General features: G+C 40.1%; 1 protein-coding gene across 1 annotated transcript; it reads right to left on the reverse strand.

The window, feature by feature from the left end:
- Nucleotides 1-2050: 2050 nt before the first annotated feature.
- On the reverse strand, nt 2051-19324 carry LOC132583107 (vomeronasal type-2 receptor 26-like). Its single transcript, XM_060254775.1, has 5 exons — nt 19237-19324; nt 18702-18780; nt 16858-17149; nt 5100-5226; nt 2051-2949 (listed from the first exon to the last, which is right to left on the reverse strand). The coding sequence occupies exons 1-5, from the start codon at nt 19322-19324 to the stop codon at nt 2051-2053; spliced, it is 1485 nt and encodes a 494-aa protein (XP_060110758.1).
- Nucleotides 19325-20218: the final 894 nt, after the last annotated feature.

Below are 20218 nucleotides of genomic sequence, written 5' to 3' on the forward strand. Positions count from 1 at the left end.
CAACATCTCCTGACCACCCGTGCCCCGAGGGACATCCATTTTGCCTTGCCCAGGGCCAGGTCCTTCTAAGCTCTGGCCCCTGCCTGGTGGAATCAGCTCTATATGGAGATCTAGGCCCTACCTGAATTACTGTCATTTTGTAGGGCCTGTAAATGGAGCTGTTCCTCTGGGCCTTTGGTTGTGGCAGCGGACATCCTATTCCAGCAAATATTCCATTAGTTGGCCTCCCTAGTTGGGACATCACACTTTACAGACTATGGTGCTATCCTTTTTTTATTTTCAGCATCACTTTGTCTTGGGCAAAAACTGCTGTATCCTGTGAAATGTGCCCTTCCCGCCTGACGATGCACATTATTTGTTTTATTGTTCTATTGTTTTGATTTGCTAATTTTATTGTATTGTTTTTAAATTTACATGGGAGGGGTTTTTTAAAATTTTTGTTCAGTTCATGTTGTGATCCACCCTGACCCCGTTATGGGAAAGGGCAGAACATAAGCCAAATAAATAAATATCCATAAGTAATTTTATTTGTTAATTAATATGTATTTTTATTTTTCCAGTTATAATTATTGTTATCTGTATATGTGCTGATGTAAAAGGGTTTAAATAAGCTAATATTCTGCTGAACTGAATTGGTATGTTTGCTGTTAAATTCATATAATTTTTTATACATGATGATATTTTTTTCTTCTGTTGAAACTATGAAGAGCTACAGAACCCAGAGGTGAGTAAAGGAACTTCCAAGCCAGTCTGCAATGCATCTGTTTTGCTCACCCAGACTGAGCCAGCTGTGGTCCTCCATGGCCTTCATCCAGTCTTGGAGCAATTGGCCTCTCATCATTCCTAAACCAGGAAGTCCATCGTTGATTGGAAGGGATCTGGACACAGGACTAAAAAAACCCTCTTTAACCAATACCCGGAACTAGCATCTGTGGAGGTACATGTGCAATCTGACAAATACCTCCATAGTAAAAATCCTGTTTTCAACATCATCAGTATTTTCTTTCATGGCCAGAGAAAGCAGATAACAATACAAATGTGGAACATGTATTTGAGTAGATTCAGAGCACAAGCATACATCCATGTCTTACCTACATACTGCACACACACACACACACCCAACCTGCATCTTTAAGTGTACTGTCTGAAAGTCCATCCACTCTTGAAGTCCATGTTTGGGACAAAATATATAATGGTGTACAAACAGGCCTCAGATTCAGTGGGAGCTCAAAGGAGCACAGCTCCTGAACCTTACTGAGAATTCCACCTCCTCCTTCTGAGAGTTCCACCTCCTTGTCCATTGAATAGTATGTGCAGCTGCATAACAATCCCTGGATGAGCTCCACCACCTATTTTTCTACAAAATGACCGCCATGTAGAAATAATGTGTGCATTATATGGTTCCACCTGGATCCTCCCAGTGAATACACTGGAGGGCTTTTTGCAAAGTAATTTCAGACTTCTCTCAGTTCATTTTCTACTAAAGGGATGGATATACTGATTAACATTGCCCCAGAGCTAATTCACAGTTAGGAATCTCATCAAAGTGGATTTACAATGGTCAAGATAGATCCCAGTAGGCAGCTGTGTTGATCTGAAGCAATGGAACAAAGTAGTAGACAATTTCACCTTTAAGACCAAGTAAGTTTTATTCAGAATGTAAGCTTTTGCTTACATTCTGAATAAAACCCACGATTTGCCCTGCACAAAATGGTGGCGCAGAGCAACTGGTGCGAAATCGCCAGCTTGCTCCACCCAGAAACGGAAGCCTGCCCCGGAGAAAGCTGAGTGTGGAATCAGCCACTGTTATGAAGTGGAGTTGGAGAATAGCAATGTAGGGAAGGGAAGCTGTTAGAGCTGCTCTTTGAAGTGGGTAATTCCTGTAAAGGCCAGTTGATGTCAGTGGTGTTGAAAGAGGAAGAGAAACCCACTCCAAAGATCAGGAAGAACATCTAAACCAGTTAAACTGTGATGGATTCCTTCAAGGATCATTAGGAACTTTGATTTCTAATTCTTTATCTATTCTATAAGAGAATCAACTTTACAGTTTTCATCCTTTCCTAGTTAACTGCTCCCTGTTGTTCAGCTCAGGCCTAAGCCAGATGATGTAACATTTAGGGAAAAAGATGCAACCCAATAACCCAGCACTGGATGACAAAATGGAGAAGACCTCCACAGCTACCATAGATTTCCCTTTGGTGCTCAAGTAAGTTGCGAAGAAGGACAACCAAACACTGCAAAAGACCAACATGCTAAAAGTGATGAATTTGGCTTCATTGAAACTGTCCGGCAATTTCCTGGCTAGAAAAGCCACAGTGAAGCTGACGGCAGCCAGGAAGCCCATATAGCCTACAACACAATAAAACATGGCAACTGACCCTTCATTACATTGCAGTATGATTTCCCCAGGCACTGAGTTCATATCCCGATTTGGGAAGGGTGGGGAAGTACTGAGCCAAAGAGTACAAAGAGCTACTTGAATGAAGGAACCAGAAAGGAAAATATATTGTGACATTTTTTTGCCCACCCATTTCTGCATCCTGGATCCTGGTTTCGTGGCCATGAAGGCCAGAACAACGGTGATGGTTTTGGCCAACACACTAGAAAGGGCCAGAGTGAAAACAATGGCAAATGTCACTTGTCGAATAAGACAGGTCACTTTTGAAGGTTTCCCAATGAAGAGTAATGAACAGAGGAAGCAAAATTGGAGAGAGATTAGAAGAATATACGTGAGGCTCCGGTTGTTGGCTTTGACAATGGGTGTATTCTTGTGCTGAATGAAAGTTCCAAGTACCAGAACTGTCACCAGAGATAAAGAAATAGCCAGCATAACTAGCACTCTCCCAAGAGGTTCTTGGTAAGAAAGGTAGGTTATATCCTTGGGAATGCATTGATTTTTCTCTCTGCTGGGATAAAGATCCTCTGGACATTGGATACAGGCTTCCATGTCTGATGGGGAGAAAAAAAGTGCTTAAACATTTCTATAGTGTAGGCCATATATCAGGGAGGATACAATACATTAGCTCCAGAGGACTACCTTTTCCTTCTCCTTCCAAATTTCCAATGCAAACTTGGTGATGGCTTTGTTCAATGCTACTGTTAAACATGATGGGGCTGGCCAGTCAAGAAAACTGTCACTGCCTAGCCAGGAAGGTTCTCTGTTACTCCTTCCCTTGCACTAAAGATCCAGAGGACATGACTTAGAGTGTTCTTATGATCTTTCTTATTCAACTATAATACTATCTGAGAAAGGCAGATGGGAGGGATAGACAGTCTCTTTCCTTCCACATGATTATTAACCTGCTGTGTCTGGCTAAAAACCATCAATATTGGTCAGAGGAAAATAAATCAACAGTACAATTCCATAGTGTACGAAAGGCCACATTATAACTTCCATGGGTCCTAGACTCGTTTGCCTTCTTGGACCCCCCCCCCCCCCCACCATAATAATATCAATATGAAGAATTCTTCTTGATACAAATTTAAATACTTCAACTTTTTTTTAAAACAAGATTACATATATTTGGGGGCCGCTGAAATTTATTTTTATGTGAGAAAAAATTAAAACATTTTCATGGACTCTAAAATTATTGTGGGCCCTAGCCACTGTGGCTATAGTAATTAATTGATAAAGTCAGTCTTGGGTGGGAAGGAAGGAAGGAAGGAAGGAAGGAAGGAAGGAAGGAAGGAAGGAAGGAAGGAAGGAAGGAAGGAAGGAAGGAAGGAAGGAAGGAAGGAAGGAAGGAAGGAAAGTTCTTTTGTGGAGAGGAACTCATTGGATCACAAATGTTTTTCTAACACTTCTGTAAAATGTGTTGGATTTTCCAAAAAGCTTTTGAGATGGGCCTTAGAAGAATTTTCCTATCCCCAAAAAATAATTCTCTAAATTATAAACTGTATCGATTTTCTTGGAGATTAGCTCCAATGGCAATTAATGGGGTTTAATTCAAAAAGTTGTTCATTCCATAGAATGGAATGTTGGCTTTGACAATGGGTTTCCTGATTTCTGCCTGTCAGATTTATATCTCCCTACTAGGGACGGATGGGGTTCAAGCCATGGCTCCATGGTAGAGCATCTGCTTGGCATGCAGAAGGTCCTAGGTTCAATACCTTGCATCCCGAGTTAAAATGATCAGGTAGGAAGTTATAGGAAAGATGTCTGCCTGAGACCCTGGAGACCCACTGTGAGTGTGAGTAGAGAATACTGGCAATACTGATGATAATGGCCTCGATGTAGTCATGATCTGATTCAGGAAAAGGCTTTTACATACATACAAGGTTTTGTTTTTTTTTTTAAAAATGGCTTGTTTAGTCTTATAGATCCCAACTGCATTCTCAGGCACCTTGGTTTTCTCACCCCCTCCTAACTACAGGTGTAGCTATCTGTTCTTCCCAATTGCTATATATTTAAACCAGGCCGTGAATTCAGCAGGAGCTATGAGGAAAGCAGCTCCTGAAACTTTCTGATGCCCCTCTCCTCCTTCCCCATCCCACGTTGTCCATTTAATAGTAGGTGCAGCTGCATAACAATCCCTGGATGAGGAGAGTGGGGAGCAATGTTCCCTCTGCAGAGTCCTGTGCTCAAAAATTCTACTTTGTGAGCTACTGGCATTAAAGTTGTGAGTGACTGCATAAATTAGTGTGCTCGGGGGTCCTTCTTCCTGAGCTGAGACAAAAATGTGTGAGCAGGAGGCTAAAAATCTGTGAGCTATCTCACACTAACTCAGCTTAGAGGGAACACTGGTGGGCAGCCAGTCAGCCACTAAGAGCTTTGACATGCCCAGTAGCCTTCATTAACCCCTGGAGAAGCCCACGTCTCCCTTTCTCCGCTTCTTATTGATTTTGGGTGGTGGTTGGCTTGCTGACCTTCTGACTGTGGGGGGGGGGGGGGGCAAGGAGAGCCCCAGTTAAGCGAGGCCTGCTTGAGCTGGCAGAATCTCTAGCCAGCCCAAGCAGGCCTCACTCACCCGGGGTTCTCCTTTCTTTCATCAGGTTGCTTTTGGCTGGTAAGGGGGACTTATGCTAATGAGTTATGTTATTGAGGTTCGTCACCACTGATGTAAAGCACGAAGGAGAATGTTTAGCGAAACATCTCCTACCCATCTTGTCAGAGAACATCCCTTCTGGACATAGACGACAACCATAGCAGCAAAATTTATCTCCCTCTTTCTTTCTCTTGCTGTAGCCAGGAAGGCAGGGATCATTGCACACAGAGAGAGGAAGTACCTGCCCGTAAAGAAAAAAGAGAGATTTACATCAAGAAACTGTTCTGAAAAGTAGGCTGTTGTCAAGAAATGATGACCTGAGAGACTATACATGGAGCAAATTGTTTGGTTACTACAAGCTCACACTCACACAAATGGCAGGAATGTGATGGTGCATGTGTGGGTGTGTATAAGTGTTAAGTGCTGTCAAGTCGTTTCTCATTTATGGGTACCCTAAGAATTAATGGCCTCAGGTTTTCAAGAGTGCACAAAGCAGTTGCCTCCTCTTCTTCCTATATAAGGGTCACTGCAGTGGACAGGAGCCAAGATTGCCAGCAGTGATGGGGGGAGGCGGAAGCTTTGGCAGCTCAGCAGTGAAAATCAGGAACCTCAAGGGGCTCACTGGCTGTGGTGATGAGAGGGCAGAAGTCTCTTAGCCTGCAATGGTTGGGGGAAGAAATCTCCACAGGGAGCCTGGGAGTCGCAAAGGGCATGCGGGAATTGTCAGAGACAGTTGGGAGAAGGAGAAGTCACATGGCATTGGCTATTGGACCTTCTTGCTGGTGCTGGGGGGTGGGGCAAGGGATTACAGGTCAGGAATTGTGCATATCTCAGCCTTCTAGGCTAGTGTCATGGTGAGGAGAAGACTTGGATATCAGGAGCCACCCATCTGTCAGTCTCTGACGTATGTGTCAAGACAGGAAGCCTTAGAAGTCAGGACCCAATCCTCTCTTGGTCTCCAGGGCCAGTGTTGTGAAGGGTAGAAGGAAAGATGCAGAACAGCTCTCACCCTATATTGTGTCAGAGAAGGGAAGGTTGAAAAATAGGGTGGGAAGGATTAACAGAGAATGTAATGGGGAGAAATGAGAGTTGTAGAATATTGACAAAGGGGAAGGATTGAAAAAGAGAAGAAAAATCTACCATTCTGAAGAGATTATATGTTGAATGAACCTCTTTTATTTGCAATGGAAGCTAGTATTTTCTTAGAAGGGACCAGCAATGACAGGGTTGGTGAAAAATACTTTTCTGACAACACTAAGACCAATTTCGCACAAGTCTTGTTCCAGATGGAGAGCACTTTTGCTCCCGGGGCTTCTCTCCATTTTGGTACAAGTTACCAAGGAACTACGAGTTGGCACGGTGCTCTTCCACAGCAAGCAGGATCCTCTTCCAAGCGATTTCTGCTTCCTACAGGAGAATGGTACACCAACTCGCAGCTCCAGGAAAACCTGTATGAAAACGGAGAGAAGCACCAGGATCAAAAGGCCTCTCCACTCAGAACAAGCCCTAGTGAGAAATCGGTCTAAGACTTTTAATAGCTTCCCTGAATATTCATTTCTTTTGTAGTGAAGTGGCTAGAATAATCGGCTTATATCAAGGATATTCAGCTTGGAGTTCCCACTCCTCCACAGAATCTGTAAGTTGACTTTGGGATCAGTAACATTCTGTCACCCAGACCTACTTCACTAGTTTGTGCTAACTGTAATATGGAGGGAACAAGAATAATATAAGATGCATTGTTTCCATGTTAGTGAGAATGGTGGAGTATGACATTTCTTATGGACAAACTTTGGATATAATTTGCAAAAAGGGATGATCACTCTTATTCAGGGCTTTTTTTGTAGCAGGAACTCCTTTGCATGTTAGGCCACACACCCCTGACGTAGCCAGTCCACCTGGAGCTTACAGGGCTCTTCTTACAAGTGACCTGTTTCATTGGGTATTCCTGAAGCTCTTTTGACAAGAGACAAAACTGCTAACTCAACATTCAACATGCCATTAAAAAATGTGACAGCAGCAAGTTTTGGAGTTGGCAGACTGTGTGTGTACTTACATGAAAAGATATGAAGCTGCCTTCCAGTGAACCAGATTCTGGGTGCATCAAGGTAATTGTTGTCTACTTAGTCTGGCAGCAGATCTCCAGAATCTTAAGCAGATGACTTTCACATCACCTACTGCCAGGTTCTTTAAACAGAAGATGCCAGGGACTTGGACTGAACTTTCTTAATGCCAAACAGATGTTCTACCACTGAGCTATGGTCACTCGCTGAGTAGGGGTGGACCTTCCCACCTTAAGGTTTTTCTACTATGCTTTTGATCACAGTTGTTATTCTTAGCCTGGTGAAACATGCAACTACAATTTTGAAATTTTGCAACTATGAATACTGAATACATCTAAAAAAAGAAGATGCAATGTTTCAACAAAATAAAACATTGAATGCATTGAGGTTGTTCCAAATTCTGTGGGAAAATGTGGACATCAACTAACATGGTAGGAAAGGGTCAGAGTGTCTCTCCCCCCGCCACCCCCAAATGTGTATGTAAAAGATTACTGCAATCTCCCTGGGAAAGTGCAGATAGAGTAGTTTGGTCTCTACAATGTATTTTCTTTAAAAATAATAAATTTGCTTGCTTACAAAAGACTGTGTTTAGACTATCAAGCACTTGCAACTGTGACTCACCTGGTTAAAACTTCTGTGCCACACAATCTGAGCATCATTAAGACTCAATTCATTGCCTGGAGGGGCATGAGGATACAGTCTTCCTACTTTGACTCTAACAAATGAGCCATTGGGGAAGGTAACCCAGTTGGTAACATCAAAATCTGTAACTAATTCATTGTATTTATCAAAACGAATGGTGTCTCCAGCACTATTATTGAACAAGATATTCCTTAAAAAGCTGTGGATCTGGGTTAAAACAGAACATAAAACAAAACGAAAAAAAGCTACATTAATTTCCCGTAGATTAGCAATAATTATGACATGTCTAGAGATTCAGGAAAAATATATTGACCCAATTATAGCACCAAATCTGGATATTCCACATCAATTTTATTCTGTTCTTCTCTTAGCAGATTGTTATAAATAACCTACTGCCAAGGAGGCAAGATATTGTACTTAGCCTATTCTACTTAGGCAGAGGAAAACCTCCAAACTTAAATTAACTTAATTCTAAAACATGTTATACATCTTAAATGTATGCTTATTTAACTCTTTCCCCATATTAACTATGGGTGTCATGATGTGACCAACGTATATTTGTTTTAATTTGTTTTAATTCTTGTCTTGGATTATGAAATAAATGAACTTAACAGCATGCCTGCCTAGCTGCACCCCTTGGTTTTTGAAGCACTGGATATGAATGGAAGGAAAATCTGGTAGGCCTGGTTGGAAGCGAAAGTTCTCCCACAGCTAGGATTAGATTTATAAAGTCTGAGCCCAGAGTTTGGCATCTGCTGATGGCAGGATGGCGGGATCTGCCTTGGTAGTCAAGTTCTTAAAAAGGGTAGCTTCAAACCTTAGGAGGGAACTGAGTGAGGAGCCTTCAGTCAGGTTAGCTAATTTCCTAGAGGTGGCAGCAAAGAAATGGACTATGGAACACAGCAAAAGCTGGGGAGGCAGACATTTTGACACCAGAAGGAAGATGTGAGGTAGGAAAGGAGGTGTTAATGGCAACAACTGGGATCTCAGAGCAGACTGGCAAAGAACGGAGCAACAAGACGGCAAGAAAGGGGCAGGAGCAGCTCTTCAGTACAATGGAGATCAGGGGATACACAGATGAACCCAGAAACACCCTTGTGCTATCTAAGAAACTGGCTAGAGTACTCTTGCTTGACTTCCGAGGGAGAAAAATGCCGAGCTGAGCTGTCTCTCATAACAAGAGCAGGCTGGAACTTCTGTTCGGGGTAGTGGAAGGCAAATTAATGCCTACTGCCTACTTTTCTCAATTAGAGAATAGTCCAAAACATGCACAAAAAACTTTAAGGAGATTTACCTTGGCTAAAAGAGAGCCCCGGAGGTGACTTCTTTGAGGTTTTGAGGGGTCTCAGGGGAAGTTGCATAGTCATCGTCTGCAGAAGTGCCCAGAGTCATTTATTTGACATAAGCTCGTCAGGATCCTAACCTTCTTGGACATTGCTAAACATCTAAAGCTTTGAAAGATCAGTGGAAACTTGGATAATTGGAAGAAAAGGTACAGAAGATTATTTTTTCATTCCGGAACTATTTATAGCTTAAAGGGACAAATTTAAAAGGTGGGAAAAAATATAGAGAGCTTGGAAGAAGAGGGAAGGAAGAGGAGAAATTTGGATTTTATAAATATAAAGGACAGTGTTAAAAACTGCTAAAAAGCGAGAAGGAATTTATTGTTTTGTCTACTGCGGTTTTGGAAGTAAAAGCAACATCGTCATACTGGAACAGACCTGCAGCACATCTGAGCAAGACAGGAAATATGTCAAGTATTGTGAGATCTCTTTGTGACTTTGTGGTAACAGAAACAGGAAGTAGTGGAAAGAAAACCTACTCTAGGAATATATACCATTGAGAAACATCGGCGGCCATTGCTGGGAGGCTAAATTAAAAACATTGTTATAAAAATAATTCGGGACACTATAAATTGTTGGAAAAAACTGAAAAGAGGGTAAGAAGATAAGAACTATTGGTCATATTATTTGTGTGGTCCTCGGAAATTTTGAAAAGGGAAAAGAAATTGCCAGAAGTTATAAAAAGTTGTGTCCGCCATTTTGGAAAATTTAAAAACTTTAAAAATAAATATCTGGACTTTGGGAGCTCAGAGGACGGCAAAATTGGGCTTGCCATAAAGGGCAAGTCCTAGTCTTTTGAATCTGATAGTCAAAATGAAAATTGGTGAGATCTAAAATTCCGTTGTTTTTTGAAGGGTTTAAAAGTTTTAAAAAATTATATCTTGGTCTAGGAAGCACCGAGGAAGGTGAAATTAAGCTGATTATAAAAAGCAAGTCCTAATCTTTTGAACCTGACAGTTAAATCCAAAATTTGTGAAGTTAAATTTTTTGGTGTTTTTAAATGTCTGAAGCCAAGCAGCCCCGAACAAGGGCTCTTTCACTGGAAAAGATGCAGGAACAAATGGACGCGATGGAAGCCAGAATGATGAGAGGGGTGAGGAAGATGATAGATGAATTGAAAGAAGAAATTATTACAGAGATTAAAAAGGATATGGAAGATCTCAAAAAGGAAACTGGGGAAACAGCTAATAAAGTGCAGGTAGTAGAAGGAAAAATGAAAGTATATGATTCCATCTTGTTGAAAATTCAAGAAAAAGTGACAATCCATGACTGCAAATTGATGGAAACTCAGATACGTCTGAGAGGAGTGCCTGAAGTGGAGGATGGGAATTTGAAAGGATATATAATAAAAATAATTGCAGAATTTTTAGATGAAGATCCCGAAGAGACTAAAAATATGTATGATTATATGTACAGAGTGTACTCACTTTATGCCAAGAAAAATAATCTACCAAGAGATGTTGTTATAAGATATATGACAAAGGAAATGGTGGGAAGGATCATGAATAAAAATTTTGAAAAGGCACTGATAGTGGGAGGCAGTAAAGTGAGAATCATGAAGGAGTTGCCAAGGCAAGTGATAAACGATAGGAGAACATATAAAAAGCTGTCAGAAAAATTGAGGGACAATGACATGAGGTTCAGATGAATTATACCTGAAGGTTTGAGTTTTGAACTGCAGAAGAAAAGAGTCACACTTAAAAATGCTCAGGAGTTGAGTAGATTTTTTGAAGAAAATAAAGAATTTGCACCATGATGGATTACAAATTATTGTCTTGGAATGTTAATGGACTAAATTCACCACAAAAAAGAAGGGCAACATTTCATTGGATTAAGAAACAAAACTGTAATATAGAAGAAGATATTGGATTTATAGCTCGCCCTCCACTCCGAAGAGTCTCTGAGCGGCTCACAATCTCCTTTACCTTCCTCCCCCCAGCAGACACTCTGTGAGGTGGGTGGGGCTGTAGAGGGCTCTCACAGCAGCTGCCCTTTCAAGGACAACCTCTGCCAGAGCTATGGCTGACCCAAGGCCATGCTAGCAGGTGCAAGTGGAGGAGTGGGGAATCAAACCCGGTTCTCCCAGATAAGAGTCCGCACACTTAACCACTACACCAAACTGGCTCAGCCCTGCTTAGATGGAGTTACAGTAGTGCAGGGGTGGAATTCTAGCAGGAGCTCCTTTGCATATTAGGCCCTGATGTTGCCAATCCTCCAAGAGCTTACAAGGCTCTTTTTTGTAAGCTCTTGGAAGATTGGCTGCATCAGGTGTGTGTAGCCTCATATGCAAAGGAGCTCCTGCTAGAATTCCACCCCGCAGTAGTGTAATCTAGAGGTGACTGGATAACTGTAGCTAGATCAGTGTGTGACAGGTTGGGGACTGGAGAGGGCTCTCACAGCAGCTGCCCTTTCAAGGACAACCTCTGCCAGAGCTATGGCTGACCCAAGGCCATGCTAGCAGGTGCAAGTGGAGGAGTGGGGAATCAAACCCGGTTCTCCCAGATAAGAGTCCGCATACTTAACCACTACACCAAACTGGCTTGCAAACATATAATATGTTTGCAAGAAGTACATATTAAACAAAAGGAATATAAATTTTTATGGAACAAACAATTGGGAGTAGAATTTTTTTCATTAGCTGAACAGAAGAAAAGAGGAGTGGTTTTATATATCAAACAAGATTTGGAGCCAAAATTAGTATTTAAAGATAAAGATGGAAGATTTGTAGCAGTGGAGACAATATTAAATGGAAAAAAACCATTGTTATTGGGATTGTATGCACCTAACAGTGCAAAGGATGCTTTTTTCAAAGACATTACACAAAAATTTGATGAACTGACCTATGATCAAGTATTTTTTTTCCAGTTTAAATTTTTTATTAATTAATAAGAAACACAATTTTACAAACATCAACTATAACGATAATATTAACAATAACTAAACCATAATGGGAGACTTTAATGGAACAGTTAAGAACTCATTGGATAGATCTGGAGGAAAAAAAATGATGGGAAAGAAGGGAAATTTCCAAAGTCTTTCTTTGGATTGGTTAAACAAAAAAAGATTTAAAAGATATATGGAGGAAATTTAATCCTGAAGTGCGGGACTATACCTTTTTTCAGCAAGACACAAAAGTTTTTCTAGAATTGACATGCTGTGGGGAACTAAAGAGTTAAGTCTTGTAACAAAGAAGATAGGGATTCTACCTAAAATTGGGGCTGATCATAACCCAATAATGTGGATTACAAAATTGTCCAAGAAATTGAGAAGATGGAGACTGAATGAAGATTTGCTACAGAATAAAGAAACAGTGACATATCTAGACAAAGAAACTAAAGCTTTTTTCCAAGTGAATGATAAAGAGGATATTGATTTTCAGACGGTCTGGGATGCTTATAAAGCAGTAATGAGAGGATTGTTGATTACTTTGAATAATAAAGACAAGAGAAGAAAAGAAAAACAGTTGTTGGACATTCAAAATGAAATAAAAAAGAAAGAAGGGGAGCTGAGAAAAAGACCAGGGAAAAAGAAAATTTTAAAGGAAATTACAATATTACAAACTCAATTGAGACATTTGTTGAATAAAGAAGTGGAATGGAGTTTGAAAAGACTTCAGCAAAAATCATTTGAGGGAGCAAATAAACCGGGAAAGTATTTGGCTTGGCATTTGAAGAAAAAGAGAGAAAATAGAATTATTAGCAGAATTGTGGAAGATAGAAGGGAAGTGGTTACTCAAGAGGGAATAAAAAGAGAATTTTTCAAGTACTATGCCAAACTGTTTAAAGGTGTTAAAATAAAGAAAGAGAAGATGGATGAATATCTACAGAAGTTAAAAATAAAACCCCTAACTGAAAATATGCAAAAAGTTTTGAATGATCCAATTAAAAAGATAGAAATTGAAGCAGTAATCAACCAAATGAAAAATGGAAAAGCTCCTGGGCCAGATGGATATACAGTTAAATATTATAAAACTTTTAAGGACGAATTAATTCCAAAATTGCAGAAGTTGATGAATATAATAAGAATAAAAGGGAAAGTACCAAATACATGGAAAGAAGCTGTCATTCCGTTGATACCTAAAGAAGATAGAGATGCCACAAATGTAAAAAATTACAGACCAATTTCGTTATTAAATAATGACTATAAAATATTTACAAGAATCTTGGCAGAACGGCTTAAACAACATTTGATAAATTTTATAATGGAAGATCAAGCAGGGTTTCTTCCCAAAAGACAAATAAGAGATAATATTAGGACTATTGTAAATATTGTAGAATATTATGAAAGACATCCAGAAAAAAAGTAGTATTATTATTTGCAGATGCAGAGAAAGCATTTGACAATTTAAGATGGGACTTTATGTTCGGGGTAATGGAAAAAATGGAGCTGGGAGAAAGTTTTATAAGAATGATAAAAGCAATATACTCCGAACAAAGGTTGTGTGTTAATGCAGATCTTACAGAAGAAATGAAAATTATCTAGGGGTGGAGATAACAATGAAAAATATTGATCTGTTTAAAAATAATTATGAGAAGATATGGCATAATATGGATGAAGATATGCTACAATGGAATAAGCTTAATTTGTCATTGCTGGGCAGAATAGCTGCAATTAAAATGAATATTCTATCAAGGATAATGTATTTGTTTCAAACTATTCCTATTGTGAAGGATGCTAAACAATTTGATAAATGGCGTAGGAAAATTTCAGAATTTGTGTGGGCTGGGAAGAAGCCAAGGATTAAAATGAAAATTCTGTCAGATGCAAAAGAGAGAAGCGGATTTCAACTACCAGATTTAAAATTATATCATGAAGCAGTTTGCTAAGTGTGGATGAAAGAATGGATAACGCTGTTAAACAAAAAACTTCTAGTGTTGGAAGGTCACGGAAATAAATTTGGCTGGCGTGCATATTTGTATTATGGAAAAAAGAGGATGGATGGTCTTTTCTCTCACCATTATATAAGAAGCAACTTATTAAATACATGGACAAAATACAAGAAATATGGAGATGAGAGAAGTCCTTTATGGATAGTGCCAGCTGAAGTAATAAAGATAACGGCTGAGATAGGTGAAGAAAAGTGGTTGTCATATAATCGTTAAAAATACAAAGTGAAAAAATAGAACTGAAAACTGCTGAAGAATTGAGTCACAGATATGATTGGTTTCAAATGCAACAAATAAAGAGCTTGGCAGAGAGTGACATTAAAACTGAAGGAATAAGGAAAGAGCAAACAGAAAGGGAAAAAGTTTTGCTTGGAGACAATGATAAACTAATTTCAAAAGTACACAAATTACTTTTACAATGGTCTACAGAAGATGAAGTAGTGAAATCTCAAATGATTAAATGGGCAATTAATGTAAATAAAGAAATAAGATGGAATCTTGGGAATATTTGTGGAAGAACTCTATGAAACTCGCAACATGTCAAAGTATTAAAGAAAATTGTTTTAAGATGATGTATAGATGGCATAAAACTCCTAAAAAATTGGCAAAGATGAATAATAAGATGCCAGACAGATGTTGGAAATGTAAAAAGCATGAGGGTTCTTTCTACCATATGTGGTCGACTTGTGAAAGAGCTAAAATGTTTTGGCAGATGATTCAGCAAGAGATTTCTAAAATCTTGGGATATGAGTTTAACAAAGTTGCAGAGACTTTTCTGTTGGGACTACAAATGGAAACATTTCCAAAAGAAGATAGAACTTTAATCTGGTACTTGCTCTCAGCCGCTATGACATTGTATGCACAGTTGTGGAAACAAGAAAAAATACCAGAGAAATGGGATTGGATTATAAAAGTTATGACATGGAGTGAAATGAACAAATTAACAAGAATATTAAGAGACTATGATTTGGAAGTTTTTAAGATGGAGTGGAAGAAGTTCAGAAGATACGTAGAAAAAGAGTGGAAAATAAAAGGATATTGGACAATTTTTGATCATGATTAAGTTTTAAAAGAAGAATATAACTTTGGAGTTTTTTAATAGTTAAAGGTACCTTTAATATTTGTTTCTTTTTTTAAGTAAATAAAACTGGTGGGGGTCAAATAACGGGGGGAGGGGTGGGAGAAAAGTAAGATATGGGTTAGATAAATTTTTTATTTTAAGTTGTAAGATATTGATATAGATTTGCTACCATATTTTACTAATAAAATTGTTTAATTCCAAGAAACTGGCTAGAGTACTCTTGAGTGAGTGAGGAGAATGTTCGAGAGTCCAAAGAAGCCTAGTTGAGTTGCCCCAATCAGCCTTTGCTGCACAGTCCTCAGAATCATGGAAAGTCCTCTTGCCCCTCCTTGATACTTGGTATCTTTAGACTCAAGTGTACTCAAGACAGCTGCTTAAATACCACAATGGTGTCTGAGTTCATCTGTGTGTCCCCTGATCTCCACCATACCAGAGAACTGCTCCTGCACCACTATAGCTGGTTTCTTGCTCCAGACTTGCGTATCTGCTCTGAGATCCCTATGGTCAGCATTATCACCTCCTTTCCAACCACACATCTTCTTTCTGCTGAGAAAATGTCTGTAAATGCCAAGGACAGGGGAGGAGCAAATAGGGCATACCATGACTCTGAGAACTGTAGCAAAGGCTGGCTAGGGTATTGGGAAGGCAATGCAGTTTAAGGTAATGGCTTTAAGAAGCTGAGTGGATGCTACACAAATCGTATTTGTGTAAATGGTATGTGATACTGGCCAAGCAGGAATAGAACAGGCCTTCATAGTGTGCATGCGAATAGGGACCCTTGGCTGAGGACACAGAGGAATTTCACGTTAGCTTTGAATGACCTTAACAAGAAATGTTTTGACTATCATTGGATGATGTCATGACCAATATTAAGAGCATAGAGATACCTGTGAAGGCTGTACATTCTGGAAATCCAGCTTTCCTCCACCTGCCAGTCGTCTGTGTTTGGACTTTAATAAGTGGATCTCATTTAAGACATGTGCCACTGAATGTGCAGCATTGTAAACATTATAGCTGAGACCTGTCATCTTCATTTCAAACAGAACCCCAGGAAGCTTCTCTAGTTTCTCCTCCCCAGTACACATCTCTGTATTTTCCTCCTCCTCTTCCTCATTAGATAATACCAATGAACAACCAAAAGCCTGTTCCCAGAAGTCCTGGATAAAGCTATCTCCTCCATCCCAAGAAGGTCTTATGGTCTGAAGGAATTGTTGGAATCCGGGTGGTTGATTGGAATGGACTGCAAAGGACAGGGCACCGTGAAAACTTTGAATATCCCAAAACCTTTGGACATAAGCTGCCTCAAAGTCCCAGTGGGATGTAGTAATCCACACCTTACCAGGTAAAGGTAATAAAAACATGGGTGCCTGAAAGAAGATTGAATGTAATACTATCATGGCTGGTGGTTCAGCATATACGTAACATACGTTAGCCTCTCTGTTCAAGAGAACCAGGTACTTTTCCCATTGCGTTAAAAACGACTGTGTGAATTCTTCCACATAAGAGTCTTTGGTTAATCTGAAAGTGAAAGCGACGCAAATGCTATTCTCAGTCAGTACTGGTTCTATGGTCTGCAAAAACTTGTGTCCGCTGTCATCATCCACAGCCAGGAGACCAACCCAATTCCATCCAAAATGGTGCAGTAATAGGACAACTCCCCTGTGCTCATAGGCTTGATTAGGAACCATCGGATACACAAAAGGGAATTGCTTTCTGTCATCCTCTGTGAGGGAAAACGATCCATGAGTGAGCTGAAAGGAAATGCATAATTAATAGGTTTTTTTCTTAAAGGATTAAAGAAGAATGGTGAATTGCATGTTAGCACAGTGTATTTTCCATATCTCCATGTATGCAGCCTACCTGTGGAGTTTTGTAGATATTCAGAATGGTGGCAATCTTAGCAGAGATTTTAGAGACAAGCCCTCCAATAAGTGCTATCTGTTTCTTCCGTGTAGCACAGCTGAAGTTGGGTACCAGCTTCTGGTGTGCAGAAATTAGGTTGAGAGTAGCTTTATATGTCATCCTTCCATTATCACTAGTGCTGAGGATGTAGAAACCCAAACTGATGTTGGCTATGAAGCTTGGATTTTCATTTATTTCTTTTATAGCAAATGCCAAGGCTAAGATCTGCTGATAGTGTTTTGTTAGTAGCCTGCAAGAATGAAGATTGCAATATCTAAAGATGGTTTTTGTGTATGTGTCTACCTGATCATTTATAACAGAAGTTATTTTGCCATAAACACAACTGATAAGCTTTGCAAATAAAATGGAAATACACTTTAATGCCACAAGGGAAGATTGCTTGTGTTTTCCCTCCCTCCCTGCCCAATATCTTCTTCCATCTTAGTGGAAACTAAGTATGGCTCCATGAGATGACATCGATGTGTTTGCTTTTGGGGTGCAGTTGTATGCTACTTCCATCTATTTTGGTCCATGCAATTTCCTTATAATGATATACCCATTTTTTTATATTCAAATCATCTGCCTTTTCATATCCAAATCCTTAATCCTTAATGCATACACATATTTAACCTTATTTTGAAATGATTTCAACTGCCATCTCTGAAAACTTGCCAGGAGGTAAGCTGCACTGAACAGATATCAGTAGATTCAGAAACACACCTGCTAGAATTTCAATACACAAGACATTTTTGTGCCTATTCTGCGCAACCAGTTCACAAATTTCAAATCTCTTTAGGAAAAAGTAGTGTGAGGATATAAAAATAGGTTTCTAAAGAGAGACGTGTGGCATAGTTACAACAGAGGATAGAAATGGAAAATATAAGTATTCAGGGATATTCAAGTCACGCCACATTTCAAAATTAGTCTTTCTCCTACTGGCTACCTGACGTCACTTTTCTCAGACAATTTGGTTTGACCATAGCAAGGGGATAGCACAGGGGGAGTTATCTAAGTAGACCATGATGTGGCAAAGTCCTAAATCCACACAATTATTAAACACAACGTGAGTCAACACAGGCAAAGTAAATGACGACCCCAGAGTCTGCTGGAATTCTTTTCTGCATGCAGAAATGTAAAAAAAATAAAAAAAAATGGCACTCAACACTCTTGTCTCAACCACAAGTGATCTGAATGAGTTATAAAAAAGAAAAAGAATGCTTACATAGGGTCATCAGTCACCATTCTTGCAGGGTGTTCCCTGAAAGACAGAAGGTCATTTGGGTAGCCAGCTAGAGAGGACATCCCACCAATGAGTACATCCCCTGACTGATAAAACTGGTGAGGGATAGGAAAAGGATCATTGTAGATGGTGCAGTTGATGGACTTAATCTCACATACTATGGGACATGGCCACATCAGCAGCAACACTAATTTCAGCAGCATCCTGTTGACCAAACATCCCTGCCAAATACAAATGACAATGTTGTCATCTATCACATAATTTCATTTCATTTTTCCTTATCCATCTGCATCTCTGAAGGGCATGATAGAATTTTCATCAGTCCACTACATCAACAGCAGTCTGTCTGTATGAAAAGTTGATTGTGTATTAAGAAGTAACATATTTATGCCTTTCATGTGTCCAGTCTTTCAATAAGGTCAGTTAAAAGTGGGGAATCTGGACTCTAACTATATTCTTATTGTGATGGAGGGCAAAGGTAAAGGTAAATGTAGTCCTCTGTGCAAGCGCTGAATTATTACTGACCCATGGGGGAATAGCAAAGAAGAGACACGTAACTTACATTAAGATGATGTGCATAGTTGTGAGGACTTCCAAGAGCACATTTTTAAGTTTAATAACCAGAACTGGCTGAGTGAGAGCTGAAAAGAGAAAAGATTAAATCAACTACAGTATGCAGGTGTGATTTATTTTCTCTCTCTTTAAAGCATGGAGAGTAAGGAAAGGCACCATAAATTGAATAGAGAAGAAGCATGCAAAATACTGAGAGAAGCGTCTTTCCCCAAATGAAGTTCTGATGAAGAAATGTGAGTTTTCCTATAATTTATCATCTATGAGAATTATTGACTTTTCAATTAGATCCTGTAAATCAGTTCCCAACAAGCCAGAAACTGGTAGTTTTCATAATTAGAGGGGCGGGGGGGATGAGGTCACAATCACCTCTCTACAGAGTGCCACTTGTGTGTCCAGTATCTGTAAACTGACACACAAGAGGTAACAGAAATAGATTTTGCCCTCTCCAATCTTTTATCGTCTCCCTGAAGGTCCATCCAAAGTCCCTCTGAAGTCCTGCCAAACAAGTGATGCAACTCTCCTACCAATAACTGAGCTGACAGATTCTGGTTGCAATTTTCCAGTAGTCTTCAAAATTAACCCATCATAGAACATCTTAAAGTAATCCAGCATCCTGGGTAAAACCACAACAACAACATGGGCAGGACAGCTGTGTCCAAGAAAGGACAGAGTTGATGATCTAGATGCAGAATGACACAGGGCACTTCTAGCTAGAAAGGTTGAGAGGAATTGGGCCAACGGGTTACCGGGGTTCTTGATTTATGCGGGGGTAATAGCGCGAGCACAGCCTTTACGGGCGGCTCCGCTATTTCAGTACTGCAACATCATTTACAAGGCTTATACGGACTTTGCGGGTGCTGCGTGGTTACAGTATGAAAAGGAGTTCCGTATGAGGGCAGCATTGAACCCCGCAATTCCTTGGGACCAGATTAACCAGCAGCTGTGGCTGCAACTTATGTCTCCGGTGAAGCCTAATACTGGTGACAGGTCCGGTAGCGGGTTCAACCCTGGCTGCTGTGTTGGGAGTACATGTCGCAGGGGGGTTGCAACAGAAAAACCTGCAAGAATAAGCATGAGTGCCCGCTGTGTGGGGCTTCACATGCATTGTCGGCATGCAATAAATCCAAGCCCAGACCTGTTGGTAAGCGGTCAGGTGGCAGCGGGAATACCCAATCAGCTAACAAAGGGTCCCATCCCCATGAAACTGACGGTAATTAAGGACCTTTTGGCTGAGTATCTGAAGGCCGGGGACAGGGAGTATTTGTAAGAAGGATTTCTTTTTGGGTTTAAGATCCCTTTTCAGGCCCCTAGAGGACCCTGTATGGCAAGGAATCTACGTTCAATTCAGGGGATGGAGCATGTGGTGAGGGATAAGATCAGGAAGGAGTGCAAGGAGGGCCGGGTGTTAGGCCCTTTTGATGCATCCCCTGTTCCGAATCTGCAGGTTTCCCCTTTGGGTGTGGTGCCCAAGAAGGCACTGGGTGAGTTTCAGCTGATTCACCACTT

Source organism: Heteronotia binoei, chromosome 15 (genome assembly GCF_032191835.1).
Source record: "Heteronotia binoei isolate CCM8104 ecotype False Entrance Well chromosome 15, APGP_CSIRO_Hbin_v1, whole genome shotgun sequence".
Lineage (NCBI taxonomy): Eukaryota > Metazoa > Chordata > Lepidosauria > Squamata > Gekkonidae > Heteronotia > Heteronotia binoei.

Excerpts from the sequence above, each read along its gene's own strand:
- LOC132583107 (XM_060254775.1), bottom strand. The coding sequence starts at position 19,324 with ATGCTGGATTACTTTAAGATGTTCTATGATGGGTTAATTTTGAAGACT. Across the intron at positions 5,227-16,857 it reads ATATCTACAAAACTCCACAG|GTACTTCCTCTCTCTGTGTG; the intron begins GTAGGCTGCATA and ends CTTTACGGGCAG. Across the intron at positions 2,950-5,099 it reads GATGTTCTCTGACAAGATGG|ACATGGAAGCCTGTATCCAA; the intron begins GTAGGAGATGTT and ends TCTCCCCATCAG.